The 13,957-nt window shown below is 59.7% G+C and overlaps 3 protein-coding genes across 3 annotated transcripts; 1 reads left to right on the top strand and 2 right to left on the bottom strand.

Annotated features, from left to right (window-relative positions):
• Positions 1 to 195: 195 nt before the first annotated feature.
• Positions 196 to 6,557, top strand: SDRG_05685 (hypothetical protein; the record flags this gene model as incomplete). Its single annotated transcript, XM_008611414.1, has 3 exons — positions 196 to 2,178; positions 2,239 to 4,713; positions 4,768 to 6,557. The coding sequence occupies 3 exons, from the start codon at positions 196 to 198 to the stop codon at positions 6,541 to 6,543; spliced, it is 6,234 nt and encodes a 2,077-aa protein (XP_008609636.1). The 3' UTR covers positions 6,544 to 6,557.
• Positions 6,558 to 7,115: 558 nt separating this feature from the next.
• On the bottom strand, positions 7,116 to 7,364 carry SDRG_05684 (hypothetical protein; the record flags this gene model as incomplete). The annotated part of the gene is made up of 1 exon (XM_008611413.1): positions 7,116 to 7,364. The coding sequence occupies one exon, from the start codon at positions 7,362 to 7,364 to the stop codon at positions 7,116 to 7,118; it is 249 nt and encodes an 82-aa protein (XP_008609635.1).
• Positions 7,365 to 7,621: 257 nt separating this feature from the next.
• SDRG_05683 (hypothetical protein) lies at positions 7,622 to 13,801 on the bottom strand. Its single transcript, XM_008611412.1, has 17 exons — positions 13,525 to 13,801; positions 13,302 to 13,475; positions 13,185 to 13,255; positions 13,032 to 13,132; positions 12,312 to 12,982; positions 12,109 to 12,267; positions 11,958 to 12,064; positions 11,756 to 11,904; positions 11,286 to 11,707; positions 11,115 to 11,234; positions 10,912 to 11,067; positions 10,421 to 10,863; positions 9,876 to 10,369; positions 8,855 to 9,828; positions 8,311 to 8,811; positions 8,010 to 8,266; positions 7,622 to 7,966 (listed from the first exon to the last, which is right to left on the bottom strand). The coding sequence occupies exons 1-17, from the start codon at positions 13,753 to 13,755 to the stop codon at positions 7,642 to 7,644; spliced, it is 5,355 nt and encodes a 1,784-aa protein (XP_008609634.1). The 5' UTR covers positions 13,756 to 13,801; the 3' UTR covers positions 7,622 to 7,641.
• Between the last annotated feature and the right edge of the window lie 156 nt (positions 13,802 to 13,957).

Raw genomic sequence — 13,957 nt, 5'->3', positions numbered from 1 at the left:
ATTCAGCGTCTCGATACTGCATTGTTCAATGACTAGAGTCCAGGATATCATCGATGCTTTGCAATGCCAGGTTTGGATCCGCGCAGTCCTGAGAGCGATCCACGTCATGATTCTTTTTAGCCAATCAGATGCCAAGGATATTTTGTCCGCGAAAATCATTTCACAATTCGCGCTGAAGAGAAGAACTAGCACCCGATGAGCCCCACGACCGAGGACGAGGGGAACCTCCGGGAGACGCTCGGCCTAGCCATCGAGACCTCCATGCGCCCCCAAGAAGCCATCCGAGCGACCGACGAAGATACGCTCAACCTCGCGGTCGAGCCGTTCAACAAGCATGCGACCGCGCTGGGCTTGAAGTACTGGATCGTTGATCGAGACATGCTCAGCGACTCGACGACGCTCTTCCAGCGTCTCCCCGTGCTCGAGAAGATGCTCACGCAGATGAGCTGCGAAGTCTCGGCTGTGGAGGATGCGCCATCGGACGACCAGGTGGTTGCTCGTGCAAGTGGCGGTGCTGCCCTTTTCGGCCACTGCTTTGGGTATTCCGGCTCGTCCAGAGGCATCGAGACCGCGATCTTGCAACCACCGGCCGAGTGCGAGCTCGAAGCACCCACGATCAGCACGGGCACGATCGAAGTCTGGTTTGCCAGCGCCGGGGAGGCCAAGGACTTTGGGGCCACGGTCCAAGCGAACGGTTGCGCAGAGACACCTACTGACGCCTGCTATCTGCCTCGGCGCGGATCGGCCGTCGCGCACATGACCTATGCTCGCGCTCCCTTGAAATCGTTCGAGTTGGCCGCGATGTTGGCGCCGCTCACCGAGTCGGCGATGGCCGAGGCCGCAAGCATAACGGACGAGGCGACAGCCAAGGACTTCCTTCTCGACTATGGCTCGCACGTGCGCAGCGGTATCTTCCACGTCGGCGGTATCTTCTGGAAGACGGTCCACATCTCGACCGACGTGGACGTGATGACTGCACAGCTCAAGGCTAAGTGTCCAGCCGGCCAGGCACCGGACGACCTTTCGATCAACTACAGCAGTTTTCCGGACCAGAGCCGCGTCGACGCGTGCGAGAGCACTCTGGAGGACGAGCTGCGAACACCGTGCAACATTACGACGCAGATCGAGTGCACGGGGCCGGACGCGATGAGCGTTGCGATCTTCAAGCAGCGACTCGCCCTCGACCGGGCGACATGGCACGTCATTGACTACCCGACAACGCGCGTCCGCGTCTGGGACCTTCTTGCGGCCGCTGGTTGCGACCGCGCGGCGACCCTCGTGTGCGATGCGTGGTTGGATCTTGTCGAGGAATCTGAGATGACACCGGACGTCGAGGCGGCAGTGCACGCTGTATATACCGAGGCATGGCTACACGATTCCACCTTTGGCACCAACTCCAAGCGCACAAGTGCCAAGAGCGCGAAGAAGGCAGCCCAGATAATCGCCAAACAGCTCAACGCGGCGACCACCGGCAACATCGATAGCAAAGCGCTGGTCGACGCCATCTTGCTCGCGCTCCGCTTCGATACCCAGTTTGAACGGACGTTTCTTGTCGACTGCATGCAAGATCCGCGTCTGCACACGGCCTTGCGCCGACTCGTGGCGGCCAACGATATGATGGCGATGCTCGAGCTTGGTGCGATCTACGCGCACGTCCTCGGAACCGTGCTGGCCGAAGCAGGTATCAACCTGGACGCGACGGTCGACGAGGCGCTCAAGCGTGCCGGGCAGCTGGCCGAGCTCAAGAAGGTTGTCAACAAGCTTCTCGTGCCTCTTTACGAGTGGAGCGTGCCGCAGCTCGACGCCCGGGACGTCCCGATCGCTCTCAAGCTCGTGCACGGAGCTTTTTTCGAGGCAGCTATGCCGGACGGCGCGCAGCTGACGAGCCGCGTCGCCGAATTGATCGCGAGACACCACTTTCCTCCCGCGCCGGGCCACCACGAACTCTGGAGCATTGCGCAGAAGTTTGGCTGCAGCGAGGATGGCGTCGAGACCAGTCTTAGCGCAGAGCATGTGCTGGCGATGGCCGACGAGGTGATGTTGACGCTCAACGGCTCTGCGATGGCCGACAGCTCGGACGACGAGGCCAGCATTGTGACGCGTGAGTTTGTACCCGAGGCCGACGAGCCGATGTCGAGCACGATCGAGGTTCAGCAGCCCATGAGCCATCTCTTGACGGTCGTTGCCAATCCAGACAAGACGACGGACCTCCCCCGGCTCATTTGATACACGATCAAGCACCGTCTGAGCTTGGTCAAGGAGCTCTACAACACGACGTCGGGGATCAAACGCAAGCGCGTCGATCGGCGGGCGCGGGATGAATCGCCTCGAAGTCCCGTGGTGTTTGATGCGCTCTTGAGTCTTGTGGCCTCGCTGACGCCGACGGCCCGTGCCGAGGTGTACCGACTTCTTCTCGACCGCCGCTGCCTCGTGCCCTTCCTCGTGCCGTCGACAGAAGATGGACTTCGAACCGAAGCACGTGCGCTGAGCCTCGTCGAGACGCGTATCGTGCAAGGAAAAGCCTCGCTCATGCGCGACACCTCGGTCAAGCGTGTTGCCGTCATCTCGGAGCGACCCACGAAAAGCAGCGTGACAAAGGACTGGATCAAGAACGTCTTCCACGTCGACTCGGTGCATTGCCTCGACCGCACGCACGGCAACAACGTCACGGACCTCCCGGTGGTGGCCGAGCTCGGCTGGGGTTTTGTTCAAGAGAACACGGAGTTTACAACCGTCATGGTGCTCCACATCATTGGCGACTACATGCCCTTGGCGCCGTTCATTACGCAGTTTACAGACGTCTTGCTCATCGACACGGTGTCCAAGCCCGTGCGCATGACGCTGCCCCGGGGCACCGTGCTCCATTGGCGCCTCTCGGACGAAGATGAAGACGATACGTACCTCGACGACAAGACGCACATGGTGTCGGTCGCGCTGGCGTGTCCCATGTCGTCGTCTTGCGAGCGCATTTCCGAGTATATTTTGGATGAGCCCAGCGACGCGCCCAAGCTGCCGGTCGACCAGCTGCCGCTGCCAAGCCTCGTCAAGCGCGATCCGTTGCTGCGAGCGCGAGTGGCAAGCCTCTTGGCCGACACTGATTTTACGACGCTTCGCACGGAGACCTTGGTGCTCCAGCGGCGTTTTGCACACGAGTCGGCGCTGCGCATTGCGTTGCAGCGTGAGACGAGCGTACCGAACCAAGAGATGCTTCGCCGGCAGATCGCCTTGAGTGCAGCCGACCACAAGAAGGTCTTTCGCTTCGTGTCTCGAACACCCCTGCTCGAGTATTTTTTGCACGTTCTCCGGCTACCCGCAGTTGAAGACCGCGAGATGCGCATCATCGACCTTGAACGTCGCCTTGCCGAGAGCTGCGAAGCAATCACGGCCGTTGCGCGCGACGAGTGCAGTCGGGCGTTTGCAGCTCGCAGCGACAACGACAACGAGGACACGCGCTCAGCGTATGCGTCGGCCCTCGAGACGTGGAGCAACATGGTCACCGGCCTCGAGCATCTCTGGCGCGAGCTCTCGCACATTTTTACGGCCAACCCAGACGCGTATGCAAACCTTCCGCATCTTGCGGTCAAGCACTTACTTGATGGCTTCCCGCTGGAGCTCATGGATGGCGATGCCGGCATGCTCAATGACAAGTGGATCCGCGCCGTGCTGCACTGCCTGGACGAGACGCTTCCCGAAGGCACCCGTGTGTTTGTGCTCTCGGTCATGGGCGTCCAGTCGTCGGGCAAGTCGACGCTGCTCAACTGCATGTTTGGCGTCCGCCTCCGAACGAGAGTGTCTCGGTGCACGTGCGGGTTCAACCTCCAGCTTATTGCTTGCGACAACGGTGCCGTGTACGACTACATCTTGCTACTGGACACGGAAGGCACCCAGTCGCCCGAGTACGTTGGTATGGAAGGCACGGTGTGGCGCGACAACCGCATGGCGTCCGTGGCCATCTTGCCGGCGGACGCGACCATCATCTTGACCAAGGGCGAAGCGACCAACACGATCAACGACGTGCTGCCGATCGTGCTCTCGGCCTTTGCCAACTCGGAGCTGGCGGCGGCTTCGGGCGGTCATCTTATGTCCAAGCTCTACTTTGCGTTCAACCAGATTGACGTGACGCAAACGAGCAGCATGGCCACGAGTCTCCGAGCGCTCCTCGACAGTCTTCGCAGCAGCGCCAAGCAGATCGCTGCCGTGCGGCAGTCGCAGTTGTCGACTACGACAATGTTCCTTCGTGACTTTCACACCGACATCACGAACGAAGCGCGCTGCGACGTTCGGTTTCTGGGTCTGACGCAAGGCCAGACGACACCGCCCAACGACGTGCCGCTGCCCGACTTTGGCGACCGTCTCGTCCGCTTCCGTGATCACATGCACACACGAGCCACGAACGATGTTGCGTGGCAAGCGCGGACCCTCGGCGAGCTCGGCGAGAGCTTGGACTTGGTCTGGATGTATCTTCAGAGCGCCAACTTTGAGCTGGACTTTGCGTCGGCGCATGAACGTATCGTGTACGACCAGCTCGTGCAGGCCATGGCAGGGCACACGCAAGAGCTCGCCAAGATCTACAGTGACACGTTTGACGCGGTGCTGCAAACGATAAGTGCCGACAGCGCAGCTGACCAGGCGCCGGACGCCAGCCGCAGCCGCAAATACGAGATCCTTCTCGAGCATCACGTAGAGAACGCGGTCGCCACGCTGGACGCTGTCGTGGCCACGACGCTGGACCAAAACGAGTTTGCCAAATGAGCCACCACGACGCAGGATACGTGGACGGACAAGAAGCAGCGGCAAGCGTCGCACTTGGTGCGCCTCGTCCAGTCGAAAGTCCAGCACCTCTTTGAGTTTGACGCGATCACCAAGGTCTACAAGGAGGAAATCCAAACGGCCATTGTCGACTACAACTCCAAGTGCGGTCCCAAGAAGACAATGGCGGCTTTTGACAGCATCTTTGACGATATTTTGGACAAGGCGCGCAAAGCCAAGCCGCCGCTCGCCACACAAGTGCCGACGCTCGTGCGTGCCGTCATTCACAGCAACCATATCTTCACCCCCGATGAGCTTCGACTCTTGACCGGCGACGACGACTATGGATCCTGGCTCCAAGGTGTCGTGCGATTTACAAGCAAAATGCTGCAGGGTGCCAAGGCATCGCGCGAGGAAGACATCGTCGACGCCGTGCGCGAACGCGTGTGCAGCAGCCTCGCCGAGGTCGACCGCTACTCTGACGATGTCGCGCTCTCCTGCGTGATGAGTGTCAAGCGTCTTTTCAACTCGATGCAGCTGAAGCAGTCCGAGCTCAGGGTCGGCCTCCGCACGCTTTACATGACGCTCAAGACCGAGCTTCAGCAGCGGCAAGAGCGCTGGGACACAATCAACAGCGTCGTTGCCAAGTTTGAAGCGTATCGGCCGAGCATGCATCGCTTTGCGCAGAGCGTGTGCGAGGGTCAAGAAGCTGCGCAGCTGCTCTCGACGACGCTGAACGAGTGGCTCGATCTCCACTTGCTGGAAGCGTTTGAAGAAGAAGTTGTGAGTATCGTTGCGTCGGCACTCAAGGACGCGCGTTGGGTGCGCGTTGCTGACGCGATGCAGGCCGCCTTGGACATGGACCTCTTGCAGCTCATGCGGAAGCGGGAGATCGACATAGTGCTCAATCGCATCGACGACCCGGTCGAACATGCCGCGGCCGTCACGCGCCGCCTCGTATTGGCCAAGGTCCAAGAGTGCTACCTCGGCGTCGCCAACAAGCTCGCACAGGACGTCGAAGAGAGCATTGTGAGTGCGAGTGCCGCCGCGCGTGACGCCGTGAGCAAGCGCAGCGAAGTCTTTGTCCACGCACTTCGCCTCACGCTCCAGAGTCGGCTCAAGTGCAGCGGTACGAGCGCGCTCATCGAGAGCCTTCCGTCGGCCGCGGGGGACGTTATGAACTGCGACGACCAAGGGCCGTCTGTGTTTGCTCTCACGGCCAGCCGCGATGGTCTCAGCGTCCCGCAGAGCCTTCAGGCGCGTCTGACCGCTTTGGACGCTCGTCTCACACCATCAGCGGGCTTGAGCTCGACCATGGCCTGGGAAGTTGTCAAAGTCATTCAGACGGAAGCGTACGGTGCGGTCGACGGCATCATGCCGCGCTGCGGCAAGCCATGTCCGCGCTGCAAGTGCCCGTGCATCAAGGCGTTGGGCCATGTCTATACGAAGGACGATGCGCTCCATGACACGTACCACCAGCCGGGAGGCCTCGTCGGAGTTTCTTGGGTGAAAACGAGAGAGCTGGTTGAGTCGAGCTGTGCGACGAGCGTGGTCGAGAACGATTACATTGAGCTTCCAACCGGCAGTCGACCGTACACAGAGTTTGAGACGATCTTTCCTGGCTGGGCCTTGCCTCGCGTGACCAAGTTTCTTCCGCTGCGCGAGTACATTTTTGCACAGTGTCAGTTCAAGCTCGCCCGAAAGTACACCAAACTCAAGTGCGCGAACATCCCAGCCTCGTACGCCAATGCCCTTGGCGACCTTGAAAAGCAGCTCGAGCGTCTGCTGCGTTAATCCGTCAAATACGTATCTTTGTCTTTTCTTAGGACATGACGCTTCAGCCATGAATGACGACTCGGTGGCGCCAGACAGTGCAAGCAAAATGCACTCCCTCGTCTCAAGACCACCAGATCGTGTGCCTAGCGGCGTCCTCGACCTCGACCGCCGCCGCGACCTCGCCCATTATTACCACGTCCATCGCGCTACAACTTTGCAAAGAACTGACTCGTGCGCTTGAGGGACCGTAGATCATCCCCCTCGCCGTCCGAACGATCTCGCTTGGTGTCCTTGTTGGTGCTGTCAGCTCTGTGAAACCAGCAATCGTTGGACGTGCGACCTCGCTTGCCGCAACAGTCGCACAATGGCGCCTTGCCCTTCTCGTGACCACTGGCTCGCGCCTCGGGGTAGCTGCCGTCCGCACTCTTCCAACGCGCATTTTCTGGCATGCGCTTCATGGCCTCGTACTTGATGCGCATGGCAGATGGCGTGCATCGTAATGTCCTTGTCGTTCCAGCGCTGTAGCTCGTGGCGCACGTTGAGCGTGGGCATGGTGGCCTTGAGCAACGCCACTTGACGCAGCTCGTCCGTCACGAGATGACGCTCTTCTTGGCCTTCTTGGCCTGCTTGGCTTTCTTCTTGGCCAAGCGCAGTGCATCACTCGACAGAGCTCCGTCCGAGTTGCCGTCTCGGTTCGGCAGCAGAGCTGGAGGTTCACTTGCTGCGTCGTCGGTCGAGCTCACGGTCGGATGCGACTGCGCACTCTGCTCGTCGCGGTGCGCTGGATCACTGAGCACAGTGCAACTGTCTTTTAAGCTCTCTGCTGTCGCCAAGCTCATGACTGCAAGCAGCTTCACGGAGAAAGGAAAAGGTGAAGTGTGATTGCCGCCAGAGCCAAATTTGAAATCCCTGTCCCAGGAATCCCGCACCATCTCGTGCCCAGCGGAATCAGCCTGGTTGGCAGTGCTGCTGGCATCTTCGTCTTAAGAGCTATCCATCGAGTACGCTACAAGGACGCTTGCCGCAGCAGCAATATACTGAGACCCACAAGCGTTTGTCGACGAAGCTCAATGCACCAGCGTTCAATGCATTTCTCGGATGCAATAAAGAGAGCAACTACCCCAGCGCCAGGTGTAGCTTGGTCTTGGGGGTCGCCAGCTTGGACTTGCTGCTCTTCGACTTCTCGGGCCACGTCGTCGCGCAGTACGTGAGCGCATTGTCCACCAAGTCGGCCCAGTCGCGCCGGTCTTCCATCTTGAGCTCGAGATGGAGTCTCAGGAGGCTCGTTTCGTTCGTCATCAACGGGTCCCGCGTGTCGAGGTGCGTCTTGACATGCGCAACGGCCACGACGCCGAGCAGGTCCGCGCCTGACTCGATCAATGATGCTTGGGCCAATGCGTACGCCATGGTCACCTCCCAGAGCCAGCTGCCCATGCTCGACCTAGATTTGATCAGAACGCCAACACCCTGGAGCTCGATCGTACCCGAAGTTGTACGGACGTGCGCGTTGCCACGCGTCTTGCGACTCCATATAGACGCCGTACATGCGGTGCAGGTGCGCGACGGCCTTGGCAGACGCGGGTTCATCGTCGCTTTGCGGAAAGAGGCACTTCATGTACATGTCGAGCACGCGACCGCGCGCGAGGTAGCTCCGGGCGACGAGTGCCTGCGCCAACATTGCATCGAGCACCCAATGTTCTTCCTTGCTGCTCGTGATCCAGTTGGTAATCTCACAGATGCGCTACACATATGGTCAATCAATGTCCTTGGCATCAATCAACATACCGCATAATCGCCGCCGGCCGTGAGCAAGTGCATGTAAAACTGGTGGTACTTGAGCCGGAGCTTGTCGTACGCAGCTTGCGTCTGGTGCAGCTCGTCGAGCTTGTGCGTGTCCGACTCGGAGAGCCACACCGAGACGATCTGCGACCGCTTCTTGTCAAAGAGAGGCTTCATCGCCTTGAGCGCGGCGGCGGCCCCGTACTTGGTCTCGTCCTCAACGATCGCACCAGCAAAAAAGACTCCCCGGGCAAGGCTAAAGTACGCCGGGTGAAAGTACTTGTCTTCTTGCGGCGCGACCTCGAGGGCCAAGACGCAGTTCTCCAGCGCAGCTTGGAAGCGCTTGCGCGGGTCCGTCTCGAGAACCACCGGGGCCCCGTCATCCTTTTCATACGCAAACGCTTCGATCACCGCCAGCATCTCGGCGGACGGCAAGGCGTCGTCAAGGCGCGGCAGCGGCGCGTGGCGAAGCTCGGGTGCTGTCGCCGGCGTACATCGCTCCAACACCTGCAACGCAAATGACAATATATCGCTCCAACAGACAAGATACCGGTGCGAGCAGCAGCTTGAGGCGTGTCGCGTGGAGCTGGTGAAAGGCGTGGACGAGGTACTCGTCGGCGTCGTCATCGACGCGCGCCTTGTCTGCGGTCGCAAATGACTCGAGCACTGACCGCCACGACGACGCAAGGTGGCGTTCATTGTGCAGCTTCAACACCTTCTTTCCGAGCTTTCCGAGCATGTAGTACACACGCAGCGTCGTCACTGGCGAGCACGCTGCATCGGCGAGAGCGCTCTTAAAGTACCGGCTGGCGGCCTCGGCGACACGAACCGCTTCGGCGTTGGCAAGTTGGTGCTCCGACAGCCGCGTATACAGCAAAAAACCACTGTCTTCGCTGCACTCGATACGATGCGCTGCCGGGTCGAGCTCGGCTGCCATGTCCATGGAGCGCAACGCAAGCTCGGCCAGCACAGCCGTGTACTGCGTGTACTGTTGCAGAAACAAGCGCGACTTGGGCGTGAGCGAGGCCACGTCGTCGGGCAGTGTCTTATCGACCGCGTCGGTCCACTGCAAAACGTGCTGGAAGTACGGCGTCCCCGAGATCTCATCAAACGTGGGCTGGACACCGGCCTCAAGCAGGATCGTACGCTGCAAAGGAAGTGGCTGGAGCACGAAGTGGTTGGACCAGACCACGTTCATATGGTCGACCACGAGCGCACGGAGCGTCTTGGCGCTCTGGGCGAGGAGCTCGTAGGCTTCGGCACGCTGCGGGTGCACGCGGACGTCGCGCCGGAGGTACTGCATGTACTGGAGACAGTACTGCTCGTACTCGAGGAGGACGGTGTAGTCCTTTCCGCGGCGCTTGCATTTCGGAAAAGGCATCGTCGTCGCCAGGAGGAACCAGAGATTGCTGACCGGCGTCGCGTCCGGTGTCGGTGCGTTCATGGCGGCTGCGATCGGCGGCAGCTTGACATGCACGTCAGCCGATGCGACGGGGTTGACATAGCCACCAATCGCGTGGATATCTACGAGATCAAGAGTGATTTCACCAAGAAGAAAGAGGATGAAGTACCAAAAGGGCTCGTCTTCATCATCTCGGCCGTCTCGGGCAGCGCCAGCACGTCCTTGTAGAGCGCGTAGCACTCTTTTCGAGTGCAGTGCTTTGGGTCGAGCGACTGTGCGAACGACAGCAGCGCCAGCATGTCGTCGGCGCACTTGGGCGTCGGTTTCTTGCCTTCCTTGGGTATGTGCTCGACGCACGATGGCAAAAGCGCGTAGCCGTAAAGGCAGCAGTAGCACTGCGCAAGCGCCTCCTCCAGGTCCTCAATGAGCGCCTCGTCCGACTTCTCGGCCTTTTCCTGAATCTTCGTCAAGATCTGCCGTGTGGTGAGAAGGAACGTCCGGTCGCCGTCGAGGCCACACATGCCGTGGTCTTCGAGCCCGTCGCCACTCGTCAAAAGATCGTGCAGAAGCTCGGTCATCTGAATGCCATCTTGAAGCGTACTGCCGTCGTCCAAGTACTGCCAGAGCAGCAGAAATGACGTGCACGACGCGTAGAGCAGTTGCCTACGTCCCTCTTTTGATGAGAAATTCCGTTATCACAAAGAATTTGTGTACCGGGACTGGGCGCGGAACTTGCCGGCCTCAATCTGGGTCTTGAGGTACACGGCGATCGCGCTGCTCAGCGCTTTGGCCAGCGCGGGCGGGATCGTGGTACTGGCGTCCATAGCCTTGAGGTGCTGGTACAAGAGCTGGAGCGCGCTCAGCGAGAGTGCCAGAAGCGACGTGTTGCCTCGCTTCCGGAGGTCGATCGACGTGAGCTGGTGCAGGATCTTGCCCACAAGAGCCGGGACATGTGCGCTTGGCAGCGTCTGCGCGAGGATGCTCAGCAGACTCGACGAGTGAAAGTGGCGCAGCATGAAATCGCGGCACTGAAACGCGCACACTTGATGCAGCAGCACATACACGGGCGTCATGTACGGCTTCTTGGCAAACACTGTCTGGAGCTGCGACGTGACGTACTTGAGGCACTGGACCGTCGTCTTGTCGGTCGTCGTTGCCTAACATAGCGCCCATGCAACTCGTGTCCTTGGAGGAGATGTGTGTACTTGGTGCTGGAGAATGTAGTACCAGCTCAAACAGAGCAGTTCGTAGCACACTTCATAGCGCTCGAGGCGCACGAGACACTTGATGAGCATCGTGAGAAGCGGCGGCGCCGGCTTGGCCAGCGGCGACGTGGTCATTTTCAAGTCGTACATCTGAAGCTACACAATCACGGGTGAATATACGTGTTCAAGAGGCAAACACGTACAAGGTAGAGCCGAAACTGCAGCACGAGGTCCTCGACGCGACTGCCCTTGCGAGCTCGCGGGTCGTAGTGCGGCAAAACCAAGTCCACAATCTCCGTCTCGACCGTCGTGGACGACGGGTCCTACGTCGATCATCGCGTCATGACTCCTCTTGGCAGCGCATCCGAGACTACCACGACAGCGAACCGGTCGCACACTTGCTTGGCGAGAACGGTGAGCGCTTGTTTCTGAAGCTTGCGCTCAACAGCGGACCGGGAGAGGCGCGGAAACGTTGCGACATTCCCCAGTGCTAGAACCGTCGAGCCGAGGAGTGTTAGCAGCGCCTCGAGCGCATCCAGCACCGCGTCGACATGTCCGAGGTGCTCATCCAAGTGGATTTGCAGCCAAAGAAAGCGCAAGTCCAGCGTCGTGTCCAGGGCGTCGCTTGCCGTGTCGCAACAGTCGAGCTTCCAGCGATGCAAATGCTGCTGTTGGCGTTGCAGTGCCGCAAAAAACTCGACGCGACTGTGCGTGAGCGGGTCGTACCCGGCAATGAGCGCGTCGACTTGGAGCTCCAGAAGAAAGAGCTGACACGAGAGCGAGAGATGTATGGCCGCTACATATTGTATACATGAGCTACGCAACGACACATGACTTAGTGTACGGGATGACAGGACAGGCCGGGTGTCGGGCGCATCGCGGAGGCAACAATCCATCAGGCGCACGATGCGGAGGAGGTCGTTGCCCAAGGCGACATTAGGGTGCTGCGCGACAGCGTCCAGAAACTCAACCATGAGCGCCTCGAGTGAGTGGCTAGGTTGATACAATCTTGATACTATCGCACGACCTCTCCTCGTGACACGTACCCTTTGGTGCCCGAGAGACTGCCAAGAAAGCCTTCGACCGACAGCGCCAGCACTGCCAATGCGTCCTCGTCTGGCAGCGGCGACGACAGGGGCGACGGAAGCAGCTCCTAACAGCGTGTGAGACTCGGTCGGTTGTTCAACGGAAACGTACTTTGGCCACTGCCGGTGCGAGCTCCAGCGTCGCTTCTTCATGGGACCCACGGAAGAAGCGCAGCGCAGATCCATCCAGCGCCATCTCGGCGCGCACACACGTGTCGTATATCGACGCATCGTGCGTCACGGCCGCGTCCGTGTCCTTGTCAATAAACGACTAGGGTACACTTGTTAGAACTGCGGCCGTACACTATTTAATACGAGGAGTTGGTAAGCAATGTCCTTCTCTTTGGCTTCTTTGATCGCGGCTTCGATCTCGTCCTGCATGCGCTTCTGCGTTCGGTGCGACGTCCGCCGGCTCTGCGTCGCCGGTGACGCAGGGTCCGTGTCACTCGACTTGCGCAGGCTCGCGACGCCCGCGCAAAGTGGCTTGGCAGCAGGCGCGCCCGCGTCCGGCGCGGAAATGGCTTCGACGATGACCACATCGTCGTCGTCGTCGTCATCGCTAATGTCGATGACTTCCGGCACCGACGGCGCGGTTATCACAATACTCGCAATCACCTCGGCTTTAACGGGTGATGGAACCACCACCGGGGCGGCGGCGGGAGCGGGCAAGATCACAATCGGTTGCTGCATCGAGGGCGACGCGTCATCGATCGACCCATGTGCTTCGTCAAAGAGCTCCAAGAGCAATGCGCCGAGCGATGCCCACGAGTTGTCATGGAGCGTGTACGCCAAGACGTTTGAATGGCGCGGAACCGGGAGCTGCGTGTGGGTATGAGCACGCTGCGCCTCGGCAGCTACGACGCTTGCTGGACATGGCATTGTAGTACTGGTCTGGCCTGAGAGCTTGGCTTCGAGGTACGTAGCCACGGGGTGCTTGGCGTCGTGGGCGAGCACGTGTTTGACCAAGCGCAAACACTCGGCTTCATCTACGCCATGCACTTTGTATGATGAAGGATCCCCACGGGATGCGTCTACCTTGCAAGACGTACAGGACGAGCACAAGCTTGTAGACCATGGGCCAGAAGCAAGCGTCGAGCGCAAATGCTTCCTCGAGGTACGCGCGCGCGAGGCCAAACCTAAGACCATGGTCATGATGGGCGGAATTAAAGAATCATGGAAGGAGCGTACTGCTGCAGCTGGAAAGCGACGCAGCCAGCTTCGTACCACACCATGCAATCCGTCGTGTCCAAGTCCAAGGCCTAATGGACCAGCTCGAGAGTTCATGGGTTCGGGAGATGAAAGTACGTCGGCGTAGTGCTGCAGCGCGCGCTCGGTCGCGTTCGGGTCGCTCTTGACTTCGAGACGCGCGAGGTTCTTAAGACAGAGGTACTGGATCTTGCGGGTCGTCGTCGAGAGCGCGCCCATGTCGTCGAGCGAGGCGATGAACTGCAAGATCTCCACGTACATGCTTGTCGCCACCTACGCCAGCATCGAGCGATGACGCATAGAATCGCATGCGTCGATGTACCGCGGGCGTAGCATGCGACTGCAAAGTCTTCTCGTACGAGGCCGTCAAGCGGGCCTCAAGCGCTTCCTCGGTCTCCATGAGGCTTCGCTTGCTGCGCTTCTTCCGAGGCGATGGTGGCGGAGATGCATCGCCATCAGGCGTCGATGGCGCTCGGCCGGCCTCGCGGACGCGCTTGATCGGCGCCGGCGACGGGCTCTGGCCTACGGGGTTGATCGCCGTCCAGTGGCTCATGCTGGTCCGTGGACGTTGGCGCCGACGCAATAACGGTCGAAAGTGGTGATTTAGTGTGAAACCATCATCTTTAATAGTGTTAAAGATCGGTGACAGGGTTCACAGAATCGTCTCGACCTGCCTCGTTGAGATGCCGGTAGAGCGCAACCAGGATCTACTAAGTAGCTAGCAGCTAACACTAGTACGCACTTGTTAACTAACA

The sequence above is a fragment of the Saprolegnia diclina genome (assembly GCF_000281045.1).
Source record: "Saprolegnia diclina VS20 unplaced genomic scaffold supercont1.15, whole genome shotgun sequence".
NCBI lineage: Eukaryota > Oomycota > Saprolegniomycetes > Saprolegniales > Saprolegniaceae > Saprolegnia > Saprolegnia diclina.
The sequence above is the reverse complement of the archived record's forward strand: the minus strand, read 5'-3'. Positions and strand labels throughout refer to the sequence as shown.

Excerpts from the sequence above, each read along its gene's own strand:
- SDRG_05683 (XM_008611412.1), bottom strand. The coding sequence starts at position 13,755 with ATGAGCCACTGGACGGCGATCAACCCCGTAGGCCAGAGCCCGTCGCCG. Across the intron at positions 12,983-13,031 it reads CGTCCTGTACGTCTTGCAAG|ATGAAGCCGAGTGTTTGCGC; the intron begins GTAGACGCATCC and ends TGCATGGCGTAG. Across the intron at positions 8,812-8,854 it reads TCAAGCTGCTGCTCGCACCG|GTGTTGGAGCGATGTACGCC; the intron begins GTATCTTGTCTG and ends TTTGCGTTGCAG.